We start from the raw sequence: 27,500 nt of genomic DNA on the forward strand, positions 1-27,500 counted from the left end.
GAAGGTCCCTGGTTCAAATCCCTCCTAGTACCAACCTCGTCACGTCCATTGTGTCCTGAGCAAGACACTTCACCCTTGCTCCTGATGGGTGCTGGTTAGCGCCTTGCATGGCAGCTCCCCCCATCGTTGTGTGAATGTGTGTGTGAATGGGTAAATGTGGAACTAATGTCAAAGCGCTTTGAGTACCTTGAAGGTAGAAAAGCGCTATACAAGTACAACCCATTTATCATTTATTTATTTAACCTATCCTTAGGTGCATGTCTTTGGAAGTGGGAACCCACGCATTCACGGGGAGAACATGCAAAGTCCACACAGAAAGATCCCGAGCCTGTATATATATATATATATATATATATATATATATATATATATATATATATATATATATATACATATATATATATATATATATATATTTATGGTGCCAAATAGGGAGAATGTTCTTATTTTCATGTTTACTATTTAGCTCATTTAGCTGTTCATGAAAGTGGACCAAAAAAAATCCCATTAACATCATCTTAATTTTGATCAATTTTGGTCTTTGAGAATTAATTAAGTAACTTTTTTGTCAAAGATTAATAATATATAAATGTAGATATAAATAACTATAATTGTATTTGTGTTCCAATTTTGTTCGGTCAAATTTTGGTTTCTAACTTAAATGCATACAAATATTTTCAAAGTTTTTTGTTCAGATTTTGACTTTTCTGAAAATAATTGTAGTTATATGGCCATTGTGTAATCCTGCATCAGCATAACTATTTAATTTGGATCTGTTTTATTCTAAATATGATATTATTGTCCATCTTTCCATCTTCTTCCGGTTATCCAGGGTTGGGTCACGGGGAGAGCAGCCTACAGTAAGGACAGAAGTACAGACTTTCCTCCCCCCAGCCACTTTGTCCAGCTCCTCCCATGGAATCCAGGGTCGTTCCCTCGCCAGCCAATGTGTACAAGCAGACGCCACACTGATCCGCCTGTCAATCTTACAATCCACTCTTCCCTCACTTGTGAATAAGATTCAGAGGTACTTGAACTCTTCCACTTAGGAGAAGATCAACTCCCCAACTCGGAGATGGTACTCCACCCTTTTCCAGGCAGGAACCATCGACCTTGAACCTTGAAGGTGCTGATTCTCATCCCAGCCGCTTCACACTAAACTGACTAGAACCGATCCTGTGAAAGCTGATTATCCTGGCCAGATGAAGCCAGCAGGATAACATCATCTGCAAAAAGCAGAGGCCAAATCCTGCAACCACCAAACCAGACCTCCTCAGCGCAACTGACTGTGACTAGAAATTCTGCCCACAAAAGTTATGAAAAAAACTGATGACAAAAGGCAGCCATTGCAAAATCCAACGCGCACTGGAAACGCATACTTGCCAACCCTCCCGGATTTTCCCGGAAGACTCCTGAAATTCAGCACCTCTCCGGAAAGCCTCCCGGGACAAATTTTCTCCCGAAAATCTCCCGAAATTCAGGGGGAGCTGGAGGCCACGCCCCCTCCAGCTGCATGCGGACCTGACTCAGCAATGTTTTGACCCTCTTAAACAGGACAATACTGCCATCTACTGTACATAGAATAGAATAGAATGTACTTTATTGATCCCTGGGGGAAATTCAGCACCACAGTTCGCTCACAATAAACAATGATAATAATAAATAATATGATATATATAATATATTAAAGATAATATATAATATATGAATAATATAAACATATTCTAGATATATTCTATATTTAAGTGCAGTCAAGGAACATATGCATTAGGGAGTCTGTTCTAAAGCTCACAGTAAAGAGACGTAACTTCAACACGTCGCCTGGTTATTGACTCCAACCCAATATATTAGACTGTCGACGAGCAAAATTAAGAAATACCCTTGCAAGTTCCAAAACGAATGGAAACAAGAATTTCAGTTTATCCAGGAGAGTTCGAAGGGGAAGGGGTATGTTGCCTGGAAATTTTGTTGAACAGACTTCTCCATTGAACACAGTGGCCGAACGAATATACTCAGTCATGAACGGTCAGCGAAGCACAAAGCGCCCGCAGCGCAGCATCGTTCACAACCCAGTATTATGGGCCACCTCGCAAAATGGAGACCCGATGGTGTAACTTATGCTGAGACAAAGATTGCTCCTGAAAGACACGGTCTAATGCCCTGTCAAAGTCCACAAAGCACATGTGGACTGGTTGGTCAAACTCCTATGCAATTTCGGGTGTCCTACCGAGAACATAGAGCTGGTCCACAGTTCCACGACCAGGACAAAAACCACACTACTCCTCCTAAATCCAAGGTTTGACTATCCCACATAGCCTCCTCTCCAGTATAACTGAATAGACCTTACAGTGAAGAATGAGGAGTGTGACACCACAATAGTTGTAATGTACGCTACGATTCCCGTTCTTAAGGAAAGGGACCCCCACCCTGGTCTGCCAGTCCAGAGACACCACCTCCGATGTCCACGCAATGTTGCAGTCTTGTCAACCAAAACAGCCCCACAGCATCCAGAGCCTTAAGGAACTTTGGGTGGATCTCATCCACCCCCAGGGCCATGCCATCAAGGACCTTTTCAACTACCTCAGTGACCTCAGCCCAAGAAATAAGAGAGTTAGACACAGATTCCTTGGCACAGCTTCATCATAGAAAGACGTGTTGGTGTGATTGAGGAAGTCTCCAAAGTATTCTCTCCATCGATCCACAACATCCCAAGTCGAGATCAGCAGCACCGCATCCACACCATACCCGGTGTTGACAATGCACTGCTTCCCCCTCCTGAGGTGTTGGCTGGTGATCCAGAATCGCTTCGAAGCCGTCTGGAAGTCATTTTCCACGGCTTCCTCAAACTCCTCCCATACTGGAGTTTTTGCCTCCGCGAACGCCGAACACACATTTTGGCCTGTCGGTACCTGTCTGATTGGCATCCTCCCCCACCATCGGCACCAACTCACCACCAGGTGGTGATCAGTGGAAAGCTCCACCACTGTCTTCACCCGAGTGTACAAAACATGAGACAGAAAATCTGATGATACAACCACAGAGTGGATCGTCAAACTAGGGCTGGGCGATATATTGATGTACTCTATCTATCGAGGGTTTGTCTCTGTGCGATATAGAAAATTACTAAATAGTGATATTCGAGTATACGTTCTCACGCAGTTGCTTTTAACTGCGAGCATTACAATACATGCGTTTCTCCCTCTTTCTTGTCTCTCCTTCTCACAGAGACTTAAAACAAGCGCACCTTCTTACATATGTCAAGCGTGCAACGTCACATGCCCTCCCCGAGCAGAGAGGTAGCAACATGGTAACATTAGCTGTGATGTTAACAGTGTTGCGAGTTGTAATACGAGAGAGAGAAGGTGCGAATCTGGTAACGAATGGAGGAATAATTAATTCCCAAGAAAAACAGCACAGGGTCCACCGTCTGACGGCGGTTTGGCTTCAAACAGGAATATGTTGAACATTTATGCGGTGGAAGCGTTGCTACAAAAAGTAGCTGCACTGCTAATTTGTAGCATCATTTGAAAAGTCACCCGCTAGAGAATGAAGAGTGCCTGAAACTCTGCATGTCAACCAAAGCAACTCTTTCCAGATCAACACCGCAGGACATACACTATTTGAGATGCAGCACATTTTTATGTGACACTTATTGAAAAATCTTGTGTGACATCATGCACAAAAGTGCACTTTATTTGTTTTAAACTATTGTAGCGGCATTCTGTACAAAAAGTGCACTTTAATTTAGTGTTGTTTTGATGTGTAATCTTACTGACATCATGCCCAAAAGTGCACTCATAGCTTGTTTTAAAATGCATCTGACAATCTTGCACTTTCTGTTTTGAAATGACATGAATATTTGTGCAACTGCTTAATAACTGTTTAATAAATACAGTTTTGGTCAATTGACTTAGTTGTGATTTCCCTCTCTGCATGAAAGTTTAAAAATGAGCATATATTAATGCGGTATGAAGAAGAATGTTTTAATGTAGACACATAGAATCATCATACTGCTGATATTATATGCATCAAGTGTAAATCCCAGGCTAAGGCAAAATATGGAGACATATATCGTGTATCGCGATATGGCCTACAAATATCTAGATATTTAGAAAAAGGCCATATCGCCCAGCCCAACATCAAACTGCAGCCTGGGGTGCCCTGGTGCCAAGTGCACGTATGGACACCCTTTTGTTTGAACATGGTCTTTGTTAGCACACAAGCACACACGTCCATTAACAAAACACCAGTCGGGTATAGAACTGGGCGGCTGTTTTTCCCAATCACACCTTTCTAAGTTTTACTGTCGTGGCAAATGTAAGCGTCAACGTTCCCCAGATGTACAAGAGAATCACCTGGGGGAGAACTTTCCACCACTTCCACTAGTGAATCCAAAATGGGCGGGTACTCTAAACTGCTGTTTGGTGCTCTTAAGATATAACAACAGTTAAGACCTGTACCCCTCACCCGGAAGTGGAGGGAAGCTACCCTCTCAGCTACTTAGTTAAACACCAATGCATAGGCTTTGAGCCAAGGGGCAAGAATTATTGCCACCACCGGCCGACGCCTCTCACTGCTTGCAACGCCAGAGTGTGGGAGAGACCAGCCCGTCTTGAGAGGACTGGTTCCAGAGCCCTTGATGTGTGTCAAAGTGAGTCCGACGACATCCAGTCGGGATTGCTCCACTTCGCGTACCAGCTCAGGCTCCTTTTCCCCAGCAAGGTAACCTTCCAAGTCCCAAGAGCTAGCTTCTGTAGCAGAGAATCAGACCGCCACGGGCTCTGACTTTGACTGCTGCCCAGCTCACATCGCACCTGACCTCTATGCCCGCCCCTATAAGTGGTGAGGGACCCACGTTGCCTCTTCAGGCTATGCCCAGCCAGGCCGCAGATATTATCGTCATGTATAAATATGTGCATTCCCTTTTGCTTTAAAGTTGTACATGTATGAAAACATTTTTAAATGTTACACACCATGAAGAATAGCTAATATAATCATAGCAACTAAAGAGGAAACTTATAACCTATAATAATAACAATATATTGTACAAACCCTGTTTCCATATGAGTTGGGAAGTTGTGTTAGATGTAAATATAAACGAAATACAATGATTTGCAAATCCTTTTCAACCCATATTCAGTTGAATGCGCTACAAAGACAAGATATTGGATGTTGTGAAGTGAAGTGAATTGTATTTATACAGCGCTTTTCTCTAGTGCCTCAAAGCGCTTTACATAGTGACACCCAATATCTAAGTTACATTTAAACCAGTGTGGGTGGCACTGGGAGCACGTGGGTAAAGTGTCTTGCCCAAAGACACAACGGCAGTGACTAGGATGGCGGAAGCGGGAATCGAACCTGCAACCCTCAAGTTGCTGGCACGGCCACTCTACCAACCGAGCTATACCGCCATACTGTTTATGAGTATGTTCAAACTCATAAACTTTTTTTTTTTTTTTCAAATAATAATTAACGTAGAATTTCATGGCTGCAACACGTGCTAAAGTAGTTGGGAAAGGGCATGTTCACCACTGTGTTACATCACCTTTTCTATTAACAACACTCAATAAATGTGTGGAGAGACGCAGCCGACGGGCCGACAGCGGGCTGAGAGAGACAGCCCTGGCCAAGATGGAGGCCAGGAGGCGGGGCATGCGGCGGCGAGGAGAGGCATGACGCACGAGAGCAGCAATTTGAGTCAGGTGCGTACAACACACACCTGCTCACAATCTCTCCATCTGCTGCTAGACCATAAAAGAGGCGAAGGGGGCAAGATCCGGAGGCAGTATGGAGGAGGAAACCACGGCAAGACACCGGCGACGAGAGACCAGAAATGACATGAGCCCCCGCGGAAGACGCAACACCCGGCCACCTAAAGGTGCGCAAAGACGAGCAGCCAAGGGCGCGCTAGAAAGTGGCGCGCCCGATTGGGACACAAAGATGCCATTTATTGAAACAATAAATGTATGTCAACCCTGCTACGAGATGTCGTGCGTCGAAGGTCCTTGTAACTCACGTGGTGATGGCAGGAAGGCTGTCACAAAACGTTTGGGAACTGACGAAACTAATTGTTGAACCTTTGAATGTGGAATTCTTTCCCATTCTTGTTTTATGTAGAGCTTCAGTCGTTCAACAGTCTCTTCTGTTGTACTTTATGCTTCATGATGTGCCACACATTTTCAAAGGGAGACAGGTCTGGAATGCAGCCGGGCCAGGAAAGTATCCGCACTCTTTTTTTTACAAAGCCACACTGTTGAAACACAGGCTGAATGTGGCTTGGCATTGTCTTGCTAAAATAAGCAGGGGCGTCCATGAAAAAGACGGCGCTTAGATGGCAAAAAACGTTGTTCCAAAACCCCCCTCACTTTTTTAAAGAAGTCTGGGACTCTACTGGCTTGTCTGTTAGGGATTTCATCAACAGCAGCTTGATTTCTGGCACTGTGCCCTCTTTTTGTAAAGAAGCTTTTGTTGAGCCTTTGATTAAAAAAAACTCTTGATCCTACAAGTTTGTCAAATTATCGGCGCATTTCTATATTACCTTTTCTGTCAAAAATGTTGGAGAAATGTGTTTTGGTGCAACTGCCGCCTTTTTTAGATGAAAATGGCACTTGAGATCCATTTCAATCTGGATACAAAGCTTTGCACAATACTGAATCCGCACTATTAAAGGTTTTTAACAATTTGCTTTTAATGTCTGATTCTGGCAGCTCTGCCATTTTAGTGCTTTTAGATCTTAAAGCAGCCTTTGACACAGTCGACCACACAATTCTTTTAGAGCGCCTGAGAGACTGTGTGGGCATTAGGGGGACTGCACTACAGTGGTTCAGATCCTACCTGTCAGAGAGGTCCTTCTCTGTCAGGATGGGGGACGCCACCTTTTCTTCTGCTCCGCTTTACTGTGGTGTCCCCCAGGGATCTATTCTAGGCCCCATCCTGTTTGCTCTATACCTCCTCCCTATTGGAGAGATTTTTAGGAGGCATGGATTGTCTTATCACTTTTATGCAGACATACCAAATTTATATGCCGATTTCAAAAAGCCACGGCCCCCTGACACCCTTTCTTAGCTGTCTATGCCACGTCAAGGCTTGTTTAGCCCAGAATTTTTTAATAATGAATAAGGGAAAAACTGAAATTTTTGTTTTTGGTCCGGCCCACACTGACTTGGGACCATTGCAAAATGACGTGCGTCCCAAAGTCACCAGCCTTGACGTCACTATAGACAACGATTTTAAACATGATAAACAAGTCAATGGCGTTTTAAAATCGTGTTTTTGTCATATTCGTCTTTTAGCAAAGGTATAACCGTTTTTATCTTTTAATCTTTTTGAACAAGTCGTGCATGCTTTTATATCAAGTCGTCTGGACCAGTGGTTCTCAAATGGGGGTAAGCGTAGATTTTTTCAAAATAGCAACAATTCAAAAATCCTTCATAAATAAATTTATTGAATAATACTTCAACAAAATATGAATGTAAGTTCATAAACTGTGAAAAGAAATACAACAATGCAATATTCAGTGTTGACAGCTAGATTTTTTGTGGACATGTTCCATAAATATTGATGTCAGAGATTTCTTTTTTTGTGAAGAAATGTTCTTGAATGCAGATGGATCTCTATTACAATCCCCAAAGAGGGCACTTTAAGTTGATGATTACTTCTAGGTGTAGAAATCTTTATTTATAATTCAATCACTTGTTTATTTTTCAACAATCTTTTTTTTCCAAATAGTTCAAGAAAGACCACTACAAATGAGCAATATTTTGCACTATTATACAATTTAATAAATCAGAAACTGATGACATAGTGCTGTATTTTACTTCTTTATCTCTTTTTTTTCAACCAAAAATGCTTTGCTCTGATTAGGGGGTACTTTAATTAAAAAAATGTTCACAGGGGCTACATCACTGAAAAAAGGTTAAAAACCACTGGTCTAGACTACTGTAATGCACTTTATGCTGGCATTAGCCAAAAAGCTCTCTCCCGGTTGCTGTTAGTTCAGAACGCGGCAGCACGATTTTTAACAGGGGCCAGGAACCGCCAGCATATAACCCCAATCCTTGAGAGTTTGCACTGGCTCCCTGTTCATTTTAGAATTGATTTTAAAACCTTGTTCTTTGTTTTCAAAGCTTTACATAGACTGGCACCTCATATTATCTCGGACCTCATCCAAATTTATAATCCTGCACGCGCTCTGAGGTCCGAGTGCCAGCTCCAGCTCGTGGTGCCCAAGACCAGACCTAAAACTAGGGGAGACCGGGCCTTCTCTATGGTCGGCCCTAAATTCTGGAACACTCTGCCCCTCCATGTTAGAACTGCTCCCACAGTGGAGTGTTTTAAGTCGCGTCTTAAGACCCACTTTTATTCTCTGGCTTTTAACACTAAGTGAGTTGTGCGGTTCTCTGTTGCCCTTTGTGTTTTAAAATGTTGATTTCTATTTACTGTTTTAATTGTTTTTTAGTCATATTTATTTGATATTGGTTTCATACGTATTTATTTTCTGAGATGAGGTGGCGACTTGTCCAGGGTGTACGCCGCCTTCCGACCGATTGTAGCTGAGAAAGGCGTCAGCGCCCCCCGCAATCCCAAAAGGGAATGAGCGGTAGAAAAATGGATGGATGGATGTATTCATATTTTATTTTTTGTTTTTATTCAGTCATTAGTGGAGCTCAGGATAGTATCTGAATGTTGTTTTTAATATTGTTGTGAAGCACTTTGGAAAAATGTTGTTGTTGAAATGTGCTATATACGAAAATAAAGTGAATTGGATTGGATTGGTCTGTATGAACCTTTCAGCATTAATGGTTCCTTCACAGATGTGTAAGTTACCCATGCTTTGGGCACTAATACACCCCCATACCATCACAGATGCTGGCTTTTGAACTCTGCGTCAATAACAGTCTGGATGGTTCGCTTCCCCTTTGGTCCGGATGACACAATGTTAAATATTTCCAAAAAACAATTTGAAATGTGGACTCATCAGACCACAGAACCCTTTTCCACTTTGCATCAGTCCATCTTAGATGATGTCGGGCCCAGAGAAGCCGGCGGCGTTTCTGGATGTTGTTGATAAATGGCTTTCGCTTTGAATAGTAGAGCTTAAAATACAGTTGTAGCGACGAACTGTATTTAGTGACAGTGGCTTTCTGAAGTGTTCCTGAGCCCATGTGGTGATATCATTGAGAGATTGATGTCGGTTTTTGACACAGTGCCGTCTGAGGGATCGAAGGTCACGGTCGTTCAATGTTGGTTTCCGGCCATGCCGCTTACGTGGAGTGATTTCTCCAGATTCTCTGAACCTTTTGATGATATTGTGGACCGTAGATGTGGAAACCCCTAAATTTCTTGCACTTGCACTTTGAGAAACGTTGTCCTTAAACTGTTTGACTATTTGCTCATGCAGTTGTGGACAAAGGGGTGACCCCGCCCCAATCCTTTCTTGTGAAATACTGAGCATTTTTGGGGATGCTGTTTTTATACCCAATCATGGCAACCATCTGTTCCCAATTAGCCTGCACACCTGTGGGATGTTCCAAATACATGTTTGATGAGCATTCCTCAAATTTATCAGTACTTATTGCCACCTTTCCCAACTTCTTTGTCACATGTTGCTGGCATCAAATTCTAAAGTTAATGATTATTTGCAAAAAAGAAAAAATGTTTATCAGTTTGAACATCAAATATTTTGTTTTTTTAGCATATTCAACTGAATATGGGTTGAAAATGATTTGCAAATCATTGTATTCCGTTTATATTTACATCCAACACAATTTTCCCAACTCAACTGATGACCATTATGAAACACTAACACAGTATCAGTGCAGTGTTGATATGCCTTAGTGAGTGTGCCAAACACTCACTAAGGCGTCATTGACGCCTCACTGCTAGTGACCCAGTGGGCAAGTTAGCAAACAGGAGGCATTCTGAAGCTGATTTGAAATAAATAGCCATTAAAATGAAGCAGCAAAGAAAAGATATATTACATTTTATATCATGCCTATTTGTTTCTATTTTAGTGATATTGGAACATTGTTTGTGTTTGATTTTGCTTTGAAAATATTGTTTCCCTTGACTTAAATTATTTTTTTTTATGTTACACTCAATAAAAGTAGAAGATTTCGAAAGTTATGTTAAAGTTAATCTGACCTGTAGTGGGATATTTTGGTACGCTGCATGTTTTGTCTCAGGATCTTAAAACACACGATGAGATGAATTTACAGAAGAAAGGGAATGAAAGAGTAATAATGAAGCTTTTGTAGCTGAAGTGCTCAGACTCTGAATTCATATCAAGTAGTGAAAGCTCCGACTATTTTGTTTTACGTTCACCGTGTATTTGTGATCAAGGTTTGCAAAATTATGCCTAATTAGAAGAGTTCTCTCCAAGGATCTCATTTCCAAATATGAATAAGCATATTAACATGAAGGTTAACCTCTATTCACTTCCGTCTGATTGCAAGTGTTGCCATGAAAGAAAATCTTTCTTCATTGTTGCCTAAAAGCATCTGCAAGTGATACAGTGCGCCTTTCATCTGCAAAGCAACAAAACGGCTCGAGAAAATAATTACAGCAGCACAAAAGTGGTGTCATTTGGAAAGCAACTTGAATTTTCTCTGAAGATTCACCTCAAAAATCAAAAAGGTGGATTACAAACCAATATAATGTGTAATTATACACAAGATGGCAGCAGTTTTTTTAGGGCGCTTTATGCAATGCTACCACAGAAGAAAATATGCTGTAGAGTATTTTTCCCTTATTTTAGTTTCATTTAATTTGAATCTTATTAACTTTAAAGGGGAACTGTACTTCTTTGGAATTGTGATCAATAGTGAATTATATGTGAAGTGAATTATATTTATATAGCGCTTTTCTCTAGTGACTCAAAGTGCTTTACATAGTGAAACCCAATATCTAAGTTACATTTAAACCAGTGTGGGTGGCACTGGGAGCAGGTGGGTAAAGTGTCTTGCCCAAAGACACAACGGCAGTGACTAGGATGGCGAAAGCGGGAATTGAACCTGCAACCCTTTAAGTTGCTGGCACGGCCACTCTACCAACTAATGTGAGACATGAACACGTGTTTTTCTTTTTTCTTTTTTTTTTTAATGCAATCGGAATCAAACAAAAGTCAGTTAACAGTGGAACTAACGGGATTCTTTTTTTTTTTTTTTCAGGTGAAAATAATCAGCACCCATGGCAACTAAGTAAAACAAGCCCAGGGGAGTCAAACTAAAATAAAACATGATCCGGGCAACGGATCATGACACTAATCATGCAGACTTCATGAGAGACAACAACGACTACTTTGGCACAAATGATGATCCAAAACCTCATATTTTTGATCCTGAATATACGGAGAATGGGCTACAAGTTTCTGTGACTTGTCCAGGGTGTACACCGCCTTCCGCCCGATTGTAGCAGAGATAGGCTCCAGCGCCCCCTGCGACCCAGAGGGGAAAAAGCAGTAGAAAATGGATGGGTGGATGGATGGATGGGGCTACAATTTTTAGAAGTAGTTAAATACTAGGGATCATGTAGCAGTATTGCTAAGCACTATCAATTAAATACAAAGAACATAATAAAAACAATCACTTACTGTACAATGTCTGCTCTTATGGTGGAGCCGACTGACATACTTGCCAACTTTGAAACCTCCGAATTCGGGAGATGGGGGGTGCGGGGTGTGTGTGTGTGTGTGTGTGTGTGTGGGAGGAGGGGGGTTCAGGTGGGAAGGCTGGGTTTGGGGGTAGCGGGGGGGGGGGGGGGGGGGTGTATATTGTAGCTCCCCGGAAGAGTTAGCGCTGCAAGGGGTTCTGGGTATTTGTTCTGTTGTGTTTATGTTGTGTTAGGGTGCGGATGTTCTCCCGAAATGTGTTTGTCATTCTTGTTTGGTGTGGGTTCACAGTGTGGCACAAATTATATAACAGTGTTAAAGCTGTTTATACGGCCACCACTCAGTGTGACCTGTATGGCTGTTGATCAAGTATGCATTGCATTCACTTGTGTGTGTGTTAAAGCCGCATATATCATGTGGCTGTGCCGGCACGCTGTTAGTATGGAGGAGAAGCGGACGTGATCACAGGTTTTAGATGACGCTAAAAGCAGAGCACGCCCCTAATATTGTTGTCCGGGTGAAAATCGGGAGAATGTTTTCCCCAGGAGACATTCGGGAGGGGCACTGAAATTCGGGAGTCTCCCAGAAAAATTGGGAGGGTTGGCAAGTATGCCGATTGATGGGATGTTCATATCTTCCCGTTTAGATGAAGAATTAATCATAATCCTCCAGCAGGTAAAGGAAAAAAAGAAAAGAAAGAAAAGGTGGGCGCAAACAAGCATATTTTGTCCAAGTTGTCAATGTGGACCAACTTCTCAGTTTATGGCAACTACCTACTATACGAGTGAGAGGCATTACTTTACAACAGTCATTATCCAACTGTGGTACGTGTACCACTCATGGTAAATTGGCTACATCTAGTGGTACGACAAAGAATCCCTCAAGTGAATCAGGTCATTGACGTGACTCCATATGTGACCCCTCATGGAAGGTTTATCAGCCAAATGAAGTTTGTACAATCCGACTACTGTAGGCCGTAGTCGACACATAAATAAACTATTAGGCACACACGGAACTGTCCTCCTCCATCATTTCTGTCATTTAACAAGTGTGGGAACTGTATACTTGTTAAATAAAACGTCTGCCTTGTTTTGAATGAATACTTAAGCCTGTTATGTTACTGTATTTTTATGTTGGTCTTTATGGTGGCACTTGAAAAAAACAAGTGTTTTCTGAGGTGGTAATTGGTGAAAAAAGTTTGAGAACCACTGATTTATGATCTAAAATTAACTTTTACCATCCCAAAAGAGACAATCGGTAGAAAATGGATGGATGGATGGAATTAACTTTTTACCAGCTCATTATGTCAAAACTGTACCTGCATAAGCTAGTTAGCTCTCTATGATCAATGCATTATTAATAATAATAATAATAATAATGGATTAGATATATATTGCACTTTTCTATTGTTAGATACTCAAAGCGCACACCGAAAAGTGGGAACCCATCATTCATTCACACCTGGTGGTGGTAAGCTACATCTGTAGCCACAGCTGCCCTGGGGTAGACTGACGGAAGCGTGGCTGCCAGTTTGCGCCTACGGCCCCCCCGACCACCACCAATCATTCATTCATCATTCATTCACCAGTGTGAGCGGCACCGGGGGCAAGGGTGAAGTGTCCTGCCCAAGGACACAAAGGCAGCGATTCGGATGTCAATAGATGGGAAGCAAACCTGCAACTCTCAGGTTTCAGGCACGGCCCCTCTACCCACTATGCCATGCCGCTACTAAAAGTAGTTTGTCTGCGTCAGCACTTATAATAACGATATTGCTAATACTTGGTTAATATTCAGGTCACAAGATGTAAATGGAGAATTGTTGGCGGTTTTTGGATGTTTTTTTTTAGAAAGTGTAATGGACGCAATAGAGTACTCCAGGGGTCACCAACGCGGTGCCCGCGGGCACCAAGTAGCCCGTGAGGACCAGATGAGTCGCCCGCTGGCCTGTTCTAAAAATAGCTCAAATAGCAGCACTTACCAGTGAGCTGCCTCTATTTTTTAAATTGTATTTATTTACTCGCAAGCTGGTCTCGCTTTGCTCAACATTTTTAATTCTAAGAGAGACAAAACTCAAATAGAACTTGAAAATTCAAGAACATATTTTAAAGACTTGGTCTTCACCTGTTTAAATAAATTAATTAAATTTTTACTTTGCTTCTTATAACTTTCAGAAAGACAATTATAGAGAAAAAAATACAACCTTAATGATTTTAGGATTTTTAAACACATATACCTTTTTACCTTTTAAATTCCTTCCACTTCTTTCCTGACAATTTAAATCAATGAACAAGTATTTCTTATTTTTTATTGTAAAGAATGATAAATACATTTTAATTTAATTCTTCCTTTTAGCTTCTGTTTTTTCGATGAAGAATACTTGTGAAATATCTCTTCAAATTTATAATGATTAAATTTCATAAAAAATATTCAGGTAAATCTAGAAAATCTGTAGAATTAAATTAAAATCTTATTTCAAAGTGATTTGAATTTCTTTTAAATTTTTTGTTCTGGAAATCTAGAAGAAATAAGGATTTGTCTTTGTTAGACTTATAGCCTGGTCCAATTTGTTATATATTACAACAAAGTGCAGATTGGATTTTAACCTATTTAAAACATGTCATCAAAATTCTAAAATTAATCTTAATCAGGAAAAATTACTAATGATGTTCCATAAATTATTTTTTAAATGTTTTCAGAAAGATTCGAATTAGCTAGTTTTTCTCTTAATTTTTTTTGGTTGAATTTTGAATTTTAAAGAGTCGAAATTTAAATGTAATTTTCTTTTTTTTTTTTTTCGTGTTTTCTCCTTTTTTAAACCGTTAAATTAAGTGTTTTTTCATCATTCATTCTCTACAAAAAACCTTCCGTAAAAGGAAACAAAATGTTGGACGGAATGACAGACAGAAATACCCTTTTTTTTAATATATATATCGATTTATTTATTAAAGGTAAATTGAGCAAATTGGCTATTTCTGGCAATTTATTTAAGTGTGTATCAAACTGGTAGCCCTTCGCATGAATCAATACCCAAGAAGTAGCTCTTGGTTTCAAAAAGGTTGGTGACCCGTGGAGTGGCCCTGCGATGAGGTGGCGACTTGTCCAGGGTGTACCCTGCCTTCCGCCCGATTGTAACTGAGATAGGCGCCAGCGCCCCCCGCGACCCAGAAAGGGAATAAGCGGTAGAAAATGGATGGATGATGGATGGACCCGTGGAGTACTCCTATTAGCTGCATTGTTAGCCACCTCACATTTGCTGTATTTTACAAATTACAATGCTTTAAAAAAAAAGAAAAGAATATGTGTTCAATGTCTTCTTGTTAATGAACGATAAAAGTGCAGTTCCCCTTTTTTTTAGAATGTTGCCTATCATTCACAATCATTTTGAAAGACATGATGACAGATGTATCTTTTTAATGCATTCTAACTCGTAAACGTAAATAAAAATCTGCTTACAGCAGAGCCAATGGCAAGTCCAGTTTTCCGCCCATAAAACCCAATAAAAAACATACAAAAAGTGCCAACAATACTCCATTTATATGTTGTGACTTGAATATTAACCAAGTGTTAGTGATATTGTAATTACAAGCGCAAACGCAGACAAACTATTTATAGCGGCGCTGTGATCACAAGCCTGAGTGCCAATGTTGATGTGATCAACTAATGAGCAGCTTCTTCATTTCCTTCCTCATCACACTTTATTGTAGATCATGAATGATGCCTCTCACCTGAATAGTAGAAGGATGAGGACTTAATCCGACAAGTTGGTACATTTTGACCGCCAATTTAATCCCAGAAATGGTGAGAACGACACAAAAAGACACTTTGTTCTACCCAACTTTTCTTTTGCAAAGAATTAAGAGTCTTTCTTTATCCAAACGGGAATATATCAAGATTATAAATAATGGCATCTTAATGACAGCAGACGTTGCACAGTAAGTGTTGTTTTATTATGTGTGTTGGCACTCTTGATGTTTGCAGTTAGTTTTCTTTGTTGTTTTAATTGTTCTTTAAAATCGTTTTTTTACCATGTTTATTTTCATATTGTTTTCATATTGGTTATATATTTATTTATTTTGTTGTTTATTCGTCATTGATGGAGCTAAGGATAGTATTTGAATCTTGTTTTTAAATATTTTGGAACAATTTTGGAAAAATTTTGGAAACAATTTTTTTTTTTAAATGTGCTATTTTAACAAAATTAAATTGGATTGGAGTAATAATCTTTGAATTGGTTTGCGTTTTTGAAATGAATGCGCCGCGTCTGCTTAAAATTAGCAAAATACTTACTGTATATATTAATTGTTATCATTAATGTGCCTTTTACTCCATTACATATATACTTACATCATGTCTATAACAGTTTAATGGAGGTGTTATGATGTTTTTTTAAGGCTTTATAGTTATAATAGAGCAACTCTCATTGTAAGCGGACTTTTGACCTCATGTATTTTTAATATTTAGAATGCATTTAAAAAAAAAAGTATTTTATAATGACTGTGAGTTCAGAAAAGTCCAAAGTTCCCTTTAAGGACAGGTAAAATGACACTCAACACTATTTCCAACTGGACATTGTTTTGAAAATAAAATGGTGTGTTTAAAGAGTGAGATACCAAACTGGTGTGCGTGAGGGTGATGGGTCAAATGCAGAGGATAATCTCACCACACCTAGTGTGTGTGACAATCATTGGTACTTTAACTGTAACTTAGTACACTGCACAAAGTCAGTGTTCAAAAACAAGGAAAAACAAAAAACAAAAATTAGGGGTGTTTTATTTGATTCAAAATTATCAGCCAATAGAACAAGAAAATTTGGCTTGTCAAGACTTCCCAAAACAAGTAAAATCAGCTAACCTCAATGAACCCAAAAAATACCTTAAAATAAATATATTCTCACTAATAAAAAGTGCACTTTTCCTGGGTAGAAAAAAAAGAGACCTTTTTGCTCAATATGTTGAAAAATATTCTTAAATAAAGTAAATTCTAGTGTCATTATCTCGACATAATGATATGCACTCGGCATTATATTTCTTGAAACCAGCAAACTTAAACTTAAAACAAATTTATTGTTCTTAATGGAAAGGCAACAAGGCAACCGCTTGTTAGTCTCGGGGTTTACTAGTCGCTGAGGCAAATCAAATTGTCTAAAAATGCATATTTCCTTGGATAACATGACATCATCACGTCAAGTGCGTGCTCTTTCAGTCAATTAGTGCACATATATACAGCCCGGCCCCCCGGTCACTTTTTTTTTTATTGTAAATTTGAAGAATTCATCTGAATGTGCATGAATTCTTTCCGTTCAAAATTGTTTGAAATGTCACGTTAAATGTTTAAACATTAACTATCAGTTTACTGTACTGTGCCAATTGTACTACTATATAAGTAGGTATTTTCTATTGTTTCATTGAAAATAAAACGGCAAAGTAAATTTGGCCGTCATCTGTTTTATTTATGAGACACAATAGTGTCAAAGTCATGATTTTTTTTTTCCATGCTTGAAATAAGAAATTATTACTTTAAAAAAGTAAGTAGTTTTATACCTGTGAGTGTTAATGACGCAGCTTTCCAACAGTTGATATTCTAGTTTCAAGCATGTTTTACTCAATATAGGTCAGAACATCCCAGCAACAAGCCGTAATATCTTACTGGGATCATTTAGGACCAAAACCCTTAAAACAAGTAAAACACTCTAACATAAAATCTGCTTGGTGAGAATAATTATCTTATCAGACAGAAAATAAGAAAATATTACCCTTATTTGAGATATTTCATCTTGCTTAGATTTCAGTTTTTGCAGTGTAGCACCAGGACAAGACACAAAACAGAAAACAAAGTCAAAACTGTCATGTGGGATCACGACAGTTAATACAACTCTCTTGAAGTACGCTAGATCGACACCAAACTGCAAACGAAAGCTATTAAAAAAAGTTGTCTTAAAAAGTGTAAATAAAGGTTGAAAGGCTGTTGTAAAGTTTTGGAGTTGCCAAAGTGAAGGCATGAACTCCATTACCACAACTATGTTCTTATTTTGTGTCTTGCAAAAATACTACGCTGTTTTTTATTTATTTATTTTTTAATCACCACATTTCTTCCCCCATTACTTTCCTCAGAGTGATTAAAAGTCAAAAGTAATTGTACAACCGCAGGGTGACATCAACGGCTTTAAAGTTTTTGATTTTTTTCAGGGAGGGGAGAGTGCAACTAAGAAATGTTTATCAACTTTTCGCTGTGTGAAATCGTTTGGGCAAATTCTCATTAATTCCACCCGCGAGTCAAAAGAAGTTGAGGTGACCACGCTAATGACTGCGTGTGTTTATGTGGCCGAGTGAGGATGAGAGAAGATTTGATTGCTGCCGTGTTAGAAGCGACATCTCGTGTTTACCATAACTTCTATTTAAAAAGGAACCAAGCGGGGTGGCGCTGTCTGTGTGTGTGTGTGTGTGTGTGTGTGTGTGTGTGTGTGTGTGTGTGTGTGTGTGTGTGTGTGTGTGTGCGTGTGTGTGTGTGTGCACAGACAAGCAAATCCCTTATGTCAGAAAAGAGACCCATAAAACACAACGTGGGCTCATGCACATGCAAGTCAAAGACAGACGGACAGAGCTATCTGAAGTTCAGCGACTGTGCACCGAGGCAATTTGTAATATAGATTTCCTCTATAAGCCACTGTGCTGTAACATTTACTATTTCAAACTCTTTGATTTTTCTTTTTTTTTTTCTTCCGCCAGATAATTCATCTTCCCTTGGTCAATAAAAAAAGATAGGGAGCCTAATGAAGGAGTCAAAGTCGCAACGGCCATCATGGCGGTGTTTAAACACCGTTTGGAGTTGCAGGATGTTACAGAAAAAAAGCTGCTGGTGATGGACAGGCAACACACAAATAAATACAAACACATGCATGAAGTGCAAAAACCAACATGACAATAAATAATCATATTGTTTTTAGCTTGATGTACACAATGTGTATGCAGTGGAACGTATGGCTATACTGCTCATTGCAGGGACTTTTACAGTGATATTGGATCCAACTGAGGCACTATAGTAAGTTTATTTTAATAATATACCCCATAAAGATCAAGAGAGTGCAGGACAGGGTAAATTTACATCCTTCTCGTCCTATAAGGCGCACTTAAAATTATTTTTTTCCTCAAAACTCGACAGTGCGCCTTACAACCCGGTGCGTCTAATGTACAGAATAATTTTGGTTGTGCTTACCGACCTCAAAGCAATATTATCTAGTACATGGTGTAATGATAAGTGTGACCAGTAGATGGCAGTCAAAAATAAGGGATTCGTCCCTTCATCCATCCATCTTCAACCGCTTATCGGGAATCGGGTCTTGGGGACAACAGCTCCAGCAGAGATCCCCAGACTTCCCTCTCCAGAGCAACATTAGCAACTTCCTCCTGGGGGATCCCGAAGCGTTCCCAGGCCAGAGAGGGGATGTAATTCCCCCATCTGGTCCTTGGCCTGCTGAGTCTCCTCCCAGTGGGATGTGCAACGAGGACCTCCCTAGGGAGACGCTTGTGAGGCATCCCCACGAGATGCCCGAAACACCTAAGCTGGCTCTTTTCCAAGCGAAGGAGCAGCGGTTCTACTCCGAGTCTCTCTCGGGTGACTGAACTTCTCACCCTATCTCTAAGGGAGATGCCAGCCACCCTTCTGAGAAAACTAATTTCGGCCGCTTGTATCCACCATATTACTCTTTCGGTCATGACCCACATTTCTTGACCAGAGGTGAGAGTAGGAATGTAGATAGCTCGGTAGACCAGGAGTTTTGCCTTCTGGCTCACCTCTCGTTTCGTCACAATGGTAAGGCCGAGAGACTGCAATACTGCCCCAGCTGCTCCGATTCTCCGGCTGATTTCTTTTTCCATCTTTCCCTCACTCGTGAACAAGACCCCGAGATACTTAAACTCTTCCACTTGGGACAGAGTCTCGTTATCTACCTGGATTGTACAAACCACCGGTTTCCTGCCAAGAACCATGACCTCATATTTGGAGATGCTGATCCTCATTCCAGCCGCTGAACACTCGGCTGCGAACCGATCCAGTGAGAGCTGAAGGTCACAAACCGAAGGTGCCATCAGGACCACATCATCTGCAAAAAGCCCCTCGAGACGTATACCCTCTCCGCCATGGTCACGACTCAGCCTAGAAATTCTGTCCATGAAAGTCACAAACAGGATAGGGGACAGAGCGCAGCCCTGGCTGAGACCAACCCCCACTGGAAACGGATCCAACTCACATCCAAGCACCCAGACACAACTCTCGCTTTGATTGTACAGAGATTGGATGGACCACAGCAGGGTTCCCCTCACCCCGTACTCCCTCAGCACCTCCCACCAGATCTCCCGGGGGACACGGTCATACGCCTTCTCCAAATCCACTAGGCACATGTAGACTGGTTTGGCATACTCCCAGGCCTTCTCCAGGATTCCCGCAAGAGTAAAGAGCTGGTCAGTTATTCCGCGACCAGGACGGAATCCACATTGCTCCTCTTGAATCTGAAGTTCGACTATCAGCCGGACCATCCTAACCAGTACCTTGGCATAATCTTTTCCAGGGAGGCTGAGTAATGTGATACTCCTGTAATTAGCACACACCCGCTGGTCCCCCTTTTTGAATAGGGGAACCACCACCCCAGTTTGCCACTCCCTCGGCACTGTCCCAGACTTCCACGCAATGTTGAAAAGGTAGACATACGTGTAGACTGCAATATATTGGAAATATGACTCAAGTAAACAACACCAACATGTTATATGTTGCATTGAAAATATAGAACATTACACACGGCGCTCAAAAATCTATCAAAATGTTTGGTAAGCTATGAAGCTGCACCGTTTCATGTGCTTCAACATACGGGTATTATTGTGGTGTGTGTATGAGGAAAGATAGATTATCTGGCGTATTGTTTCGCAATATAATGCAAAAGCAACTTTTCTTACCTTCTGGTACCAGCTGATCTGTATTTGGGATCTGCGTAAATTCATTAAAATTGCGCGGGTCTCCCTGTGTAGTCTGCGGTCACACCGTAGTCGATAACTTTTTCTCGATCGTCTTGTTATGTGACATTCATCCTCCGCTGTAGCCATTTCTAATATAAAGTAGTGTAAAGTTATTACTTATATGTGTCAGTAAATTCGCCACAAAAGCGCTAAAACATACCGGTCTAGTGAGTTTACATTATCCACTCAAGGAACTTTAGTTATTCGAGAGTTCCAGTCGGACGGTTTTTCACAGGACATATTTCCGGTGTGGTTGTTTCCGGATGAGGAGATGCTGCTCTGTTATTGATAAAAGTAAAAGTCTGAATGTCATTAAAGCACTTAGCTCCATCTTTTGACACTTCTTCCACTCCCGTCCTTGCACGCTACATCAGTACAACAAAGATGACGAGGAGAAGACGCTGTCGAAGGTGAGCCGCATAAATAAGATCGCCCAAAAAACGGCGCATCCTGAATCGACTGTCAGAAAGCGACTTAAAGATGATCTGTAAAACATAATCTATGCAACATTTTGACCAAAGAACCACCATTACATATTATGTAGACCACAAGGAAGTGTTTTCCATTTAGAAAAAAATATATATAATAATATGACTCCTTTAATGTGCCCTATCAAAAATATCAAAAATAGACAATTTATCGGCAGTGCGCCTTATAATCCGGTGTGCCCTATGGTCCGGAAAATACGGTAATTGGACTTAATTGGACGAGAACCTGGCAACAGAAAGTGCTTTGTTCACAAAACTGCTGTGTGCAAGGTAGGTCTTCAGAACAAACAAATAAATATCCCACTGCTGCCTTGCTCCAGGTTTGATACAGAAATCTAGTGTAACGTTTGCAGCGTCAAAGCTGTGTTTAACGGGAAGCACTTCTTTCGGCTCACAAGTGACAGATCGTACTAAATGAAGTCGGAGGAGTAGCGTGTCACGTTTGACGTCTGTATCTGTCGCCATCATCAACGTAAATGGAACATTGTGAAATAAATAAAAAAATAGCATAAAAATGGATGGAACAAAGAAAAATTAACATTTCTGGGATAATTTTGATCTTATAGATAGATAGATAGATAGATAGATAGATGGATGGATGGGTGGATGGATGGATGGATGGATGGATGGATGGATGGATGGATGGATGGATGGATAGATAGATAGATAGATAGATAGATAGATAGATAGATAGATAGATAGATAGATAGATAGATAGATAGATAGATAGATAGATAGATAGATAGATAGATAGATAGATAGATAGATAGAACTTTATTGATTCCTTCAGGAGAGTTCCATCAGGAAAATTTTAATTCCAGCAGCAGTGTACAGAATTGAGATTGAATTTAAAAAGTAAATAATGGGAGTATAAATGTAAATAAAACATAAACATATTAAAATAACACTAAAAAGCAACCATAAAAATAAAACTATAACAGTAAAAACAAGAATATAACAATAGAAACTAGGCAGTAGTGACCAGTTATAAAATCTATAAAAATAGAACCAAATATGGTAAATGTTATTATTTTCTTGTATGTTGTCTTTGTAGCATATTCAACTGAATATGGGTTGAAAATGATTTGCAAATCATTGTATTCCGTTTATATTTACATCTAACACAATTTCCCAACTCATATAGAAACGGGGTTTGTATTTTGATTTCGACAGTACCACGTAAGATATGTCTTAATTACTGAAGCGCTTTATTGCATTTTAAAGGCGCCGAAAAATAGACCCTTTTGTACACTGTTGAGGGGCTTCAATGAACAGTAGCATGTGAGTGTGTTTTTGTATAATGTCTCCAGCCGTGTCCATGTGCTGACATCCATTACAGTATTTTGAGAGGTGAAGTCAGACTAAGTAGGACATCACTGAAGGCCTAGGTGAGAAACACACGGCCCGCCAGTGATATAATACATTCATGTCCGTCCCAATTTTGTTTGGCATTCATTTTGTTTTGAGTAAAATATCCTGATTGTATTTTTAAAAAAAACTTTGGGACATACTGCCTCTCAGTGAATAACTGTTTTAGCAATGAACCAATAAGTCACTCTGACTGAAATGGTATTGTAACGTCATAAAGCCAAACAGAGCAAGGGAAAGATGAAGAAGAAAATGGGAGCCAAATGTTATTTTGTTGGGTGCAAATTGATGATGACATTTTACCCTACGGATATATCACAAAACAGTTGAAAATATTGCGATTTAAATCGAATCCACTTGTCCAACACGAGTTGGAAAAATCCACCATCATTCATAGTGGCTTAATCCCATTACAAGATGGGGGGAAACACTTAAATGATTCTATAGAAGCAGTTTACCTGGATACTGATTGGCTGTCACGCCTGTAAATTTATGTTATGGTCAGATTATGTTTACTTTTTTGGACATTTAAGTTCTGTCTTGGCACTTCCTGGTTTGTTTTCGTCTCAATGCCAACTCATTAGTTTTCACCTGTCATGTCATGTCCCTGTTCTCAGCCTCACACCTGTTGTCACAAATTATCATAGCTACTTATGTCACTCTTTTTCTTGTCTTCATTCTGGGATCTTCACACACGCACGCACCCTACCCATGCTGCGCTACCTTCATGCCCTTGAACACCTCGCTATCAATGCAACTTGTTTTGATCCACGCAAGTTTGTATTTATGCCACAGTGCACTCTTTTGTTTCATGTCTTTAGTCTTGCCATCGTGCTGTTTAAGTTTATAGTTAATTGTCTTTCATGCCATCGAGCAAGTGTTTTTGTTTTCCCTGTTTTGTATATATTACACAAAGAAAAGATGTACTCACAGTCACGTCTCGCCCGTGCAAATCATTCTCTGCATCGAAGAAACAACTTTAATCCAAGCCAAGTTGTGACATTGACAAGACGACCGGTTCAAGACCCTAATGCTTGTCCACCATGATGTGTTGATGTCGAGGATGAAAGAGCAGCCAGGCTATGCAGATTGCATTATTCACAAGAGCGGAGTTTAAAAAAAGGTGAGCGAATGAATGTAAGAGGAGGGGGAACCGATATGCAACCAAATGTAAAATGAGAAGCGGCAGAGTTCACGTCCGTTTAAGACAGAATTCAAAGTTTGTGGAATTTAAATGAACATCACTTTGGTCTTAATTATCCATTCTGTCTTAGTGCAACAGCAGCTCAGCTTTGACAAGTGAGACCGCTGCCAGAAAATTAGGGAACATCTGGGAATATTACTCCCAGGAATTAACTCTCCAAATCACCTTGCGCGCGCCCCTCCCTCCTTTAGACAAGATAATCCGGGCTCTAGCAGTGGATATATGCCACTAATCATCAACAAAGGGAGAAGGGGATGCAGGGAGAGAGGGAGGATGGATGGAAGGTGAGGTGAGGTTTCGTATGGAAGATTGCACCTTTACAAGATGTCTCGCAGTGACTTCATGCGGTGGAACATCCATGTACGGGCGCCTCTATTTGCGAACTTTCTGATGTACAAACCTCTAGATGGAGCCAAGTACCAACGTTTCATTCATTCATTCCTTCTGTTGGTCACTTGGGGCGCAAACATTTTACGGAAGTTTGGAGTACGCTATGACATACCCTGTTTACATTGGTCGCATTTGTTCTCACTCTCTCTCTCTCTGTCTCTCTCTCTCTCTCAATATAACGTGTATATATATATATATATATATATATATATGTGTGTGTATATATATATATATATATATATTTATATATATATATATATATATATAAAAATAAGATATATCAATCCATCCATCCATCCATCCATTTTCTTTCGCTTATCCGAGGTCGGGTCACGGGGGCAGCAGCCTAAGCAGAGAAGCCCAGACTAGTCTCTCCCCAGCCACTTCGACCAGCTCCTCCCAGGGTATCCAGACAGGCTTCTCAATGTGTCCTGGGTCGTCCCCGTGGCCTCCTGCCGGTCGGACGTGCCCTAGGGAGGTGTTCGGGTGGCATCCTGATCAGATGCCCGAACCACCTCATCTGGCTTCTCTCGATGTGGAGGAGCAGCGGCTTTAATTTGACCTCCTGGTTGACAGAGCTTCTCACCCTATCTCTAAGGGAGAGCCCCGCCATGCGGTGGAAGAAACTAATTATGGCCGAATGTACGCGTAATCTTGTCCTTTCAGTCATAACCCAAAGCTAATGACCATAGGTGAGAATGGGAACGTAGATCGACCGGTAAATTGAGAGCTTTGCCATTCGGCTCAGCTCCTTCTTCACCACAATAGATCGATACAGCGTCCGCATTACTGAAGACGCCGCACCGATCCGCCTGTCGATCTCACGATCAACTCTTCCCTCACTCGTGAACAAGACTCTGAGGTACTTGAATTCCTCCACTCGGGACAAAATCTCCTCCCCAACATGGAGATGGCTTTCCCGGGAAAGAACCATGGACTCGGACTTGGAGGTGCTGATTCTCATCCCAGTCGCTTCACACTCGCCTGCGAACCGATCCAATGAGAGCTGAAGATCCTGGCCAGAAGAAGCCATCAGGACCACATCATCTGCAAAAAGCAGAGACCTAATCCTGCAGCCACCAAACCGGAACCCCTCAACGCCTTGACTGCGCCTAGAAATTCTCTCCATAAAAGTTATGAACAGAATCGGTGACAAAGGGTAGCCTTTGCGGAGTCCAACCCTCAATGGAAATGTGTCCGACTTACTGCCGGTAATGTGGACCAAACTTTGGCACTGATCATACAGGGAGCGGACCGCCACAATCAGACTGTCCGATACCCCATACTCTCCGAGCACTCCCCACAGGACTTCCTGGGGGACATGGTCGAATGCCTTCTCCAAATCCACAAAGCAAATGTAGACTAGTTGGGCAAACTCCCATGCACCTTCAAGGACCCTGCCGAGAGTATAGAGCTGGTCTACCGTTCCACGACCAGGCCGAAAACCACACTGTTCCTCCTGGATCCGGAATTCGACTATTTGGCGTAGCTTCCTCTCCAGTACACCTGAATAGGCCTTACGGGGAAGGCTGAGGAGTGTGATCCCACGATAGTTGGAACACACTCTCCGGTCCCCCTTCTTAAAGAGAGGAACCACCACCCCGGTCTGCCAATCCAGAGGTACCGCCCCCGATATATATATACACATATATATATATATATATATATATATATATATATATATATATATATATATATATGTTTACATTGTCCATTAATCGGTTGCCACTTCTAAGTGCTTCAGCATTTGTTCTCTCTCTCTCTCTCTCTCTCTCTCTCTCTCTCTCTCTCTCTCAATATAACATAACGCATATATATATATATATATATATATATGAACACCTATATATATATATATATATATATATATATATATATATATATATATATATAAGTGCATTCTTTTACGAAAATATTGACTTTCGTTGAAGTGAGAACCATTTATTCAGGTTTACATTGCTTCCAATGGGGAACTCAGCTTTATTATACAAGCTTTTTTTTTAAATTTAAGAACCATTTTCCAGAACCTTAAAGTTTGTGAATCGAGGTTGAAGTGTATCTGATTTTATAAACTCACCTTAGCTTCGGCATCCTTTTTGTCCTTTACAGCCAGGTCAAGGTTCCTCTTGTGTTCTGCAATCTGCGCCTCCAGCTGCAGAGCAATGTTGCTGCACACAAACCAAATAAAATTGAAATTTGATTACGATGTCGCTAATTAACCTTGTAGTATGGTTTAATTTAAACACCTCAAGCCACAATAGAGACACAAAGACTTTAACTATCTAGGGACATTGAATTTTATTTAATCATCTTTAATGCCATATATGACTTACAAATTCTTAAATTTTTAACGACAAAAACGTTTTTTTTTGTTAAGATTTAAAAAAAAAACATTTTTTACCCTTCTGGAGGCATTTTGATCAGATTGTATCATTTTTTTATGCACATGTATACCTTTATAAACAAACAATAGTAGGTTTTTCTTAGGGTTAAAAGTAATCATAAAACAAAACAAAATGAAAAACTTTTTGTTTTGACAAATAACTGCCAGTATATTGTTAACATGTCAAATATTTGTACATTATATATAACTTTAGGTTTTTGTAAATTATCAAAATATACGAAACTTCCATCCATCCATTTTCTACCGCTTGTTCCTTTTGGGGTCGGAAGGGGTCGCTGGAGCGTATCTCAGCTTCATTTGGGCGGAAGGTGGCGTACACCCTGGACAAGTCGGCGCCTCATCACAGTGGACAAAACTTGTCAAAATTAAAAACACAGAAAAGGGACATACGCCGAAGCGCTCAAAAGTGACTATTAGGGCAATATGCAGCAAGTGACGTGGAGAGCCCCGCCTCACAAAATGTGATGCGCCCTGATTCTTTCCATCCGGCTTGTCACAAAATGAATGAATGAATGAATCGCTCATACACAGAGATGTGGTTCGCACATGGAGGCACATTTGGCTCGATCTAAAAGTTTGTAAATCAAAACATTCGCAAAACCTTCCACTGAACATAAAACATGTAGTCTTACTTTTTATTTGTATATTGTTTCTGTACTTGCACAAAGTTTTTTAGGTGAGAGACAATTCAAAATGGGTTTCTCATTGTCTGCGATGAGGTGGCGACTTGTCCAGGGTGTACACCGCCTTGCGCCCGATTGTAGCTGAGATAGGCACCAGCGCCCTCCGCGACCCCAGAGGGAATAAACAGTAGAAAATGAATGGATGAATGGTTTCTCATTATCACTGCATATGTTGAGATGAATTCTTATCAATAAAGTGCATTAGTTTTTTATTAGTTGATATTATCTTACAGCCAGTAAATGTTTCCTATATACTTATATATTCTTAATATATATACTTAATATATATATATATATATATATATATATATATATATATATATATATATATATATATATATATATATATA

The 27,500-nt window shown here is 40.4% G+C and overlaps 1 protein-coding gene across 1 annotated transcript in view; it reads right to left on the reverse strand.

Moving 5' to 3' along the window:
• LOC133569917 (plectin-like) overlaps positions 1–27,500 on the reverse strand; it is a 200,321-nt gene that overhangs the window by 88,625 nt on the left and 84,196 nt on the right. Inside the window, exon 10 of the mRNA XM_061922506.1 lies at positions 26,141–26,231. Within this exon, the coding sequence (XP_061778490.1) occupies positions 26,141–26,231 (91 nt within the window). The remainder of the gene's footprint in view (positions 1–26,140; positions 26,232–27,500) is intronic.

This window comes from Nerophis ophidion, linkage group LG15 (genome assembly GCF_033978795.1).
Source record: "Nerophis ophidion isolate RoL-2023_Sa linkage group LG15, RoL_Noph_v1.0, whole genome shotgun sequence".
Lineage (NCBI taxonomy): Eukaryota > Metazoa > Chordata > Actinopteri > Syngnathiformes > Syngnathidae > Nerophis > Nerophis ophidion.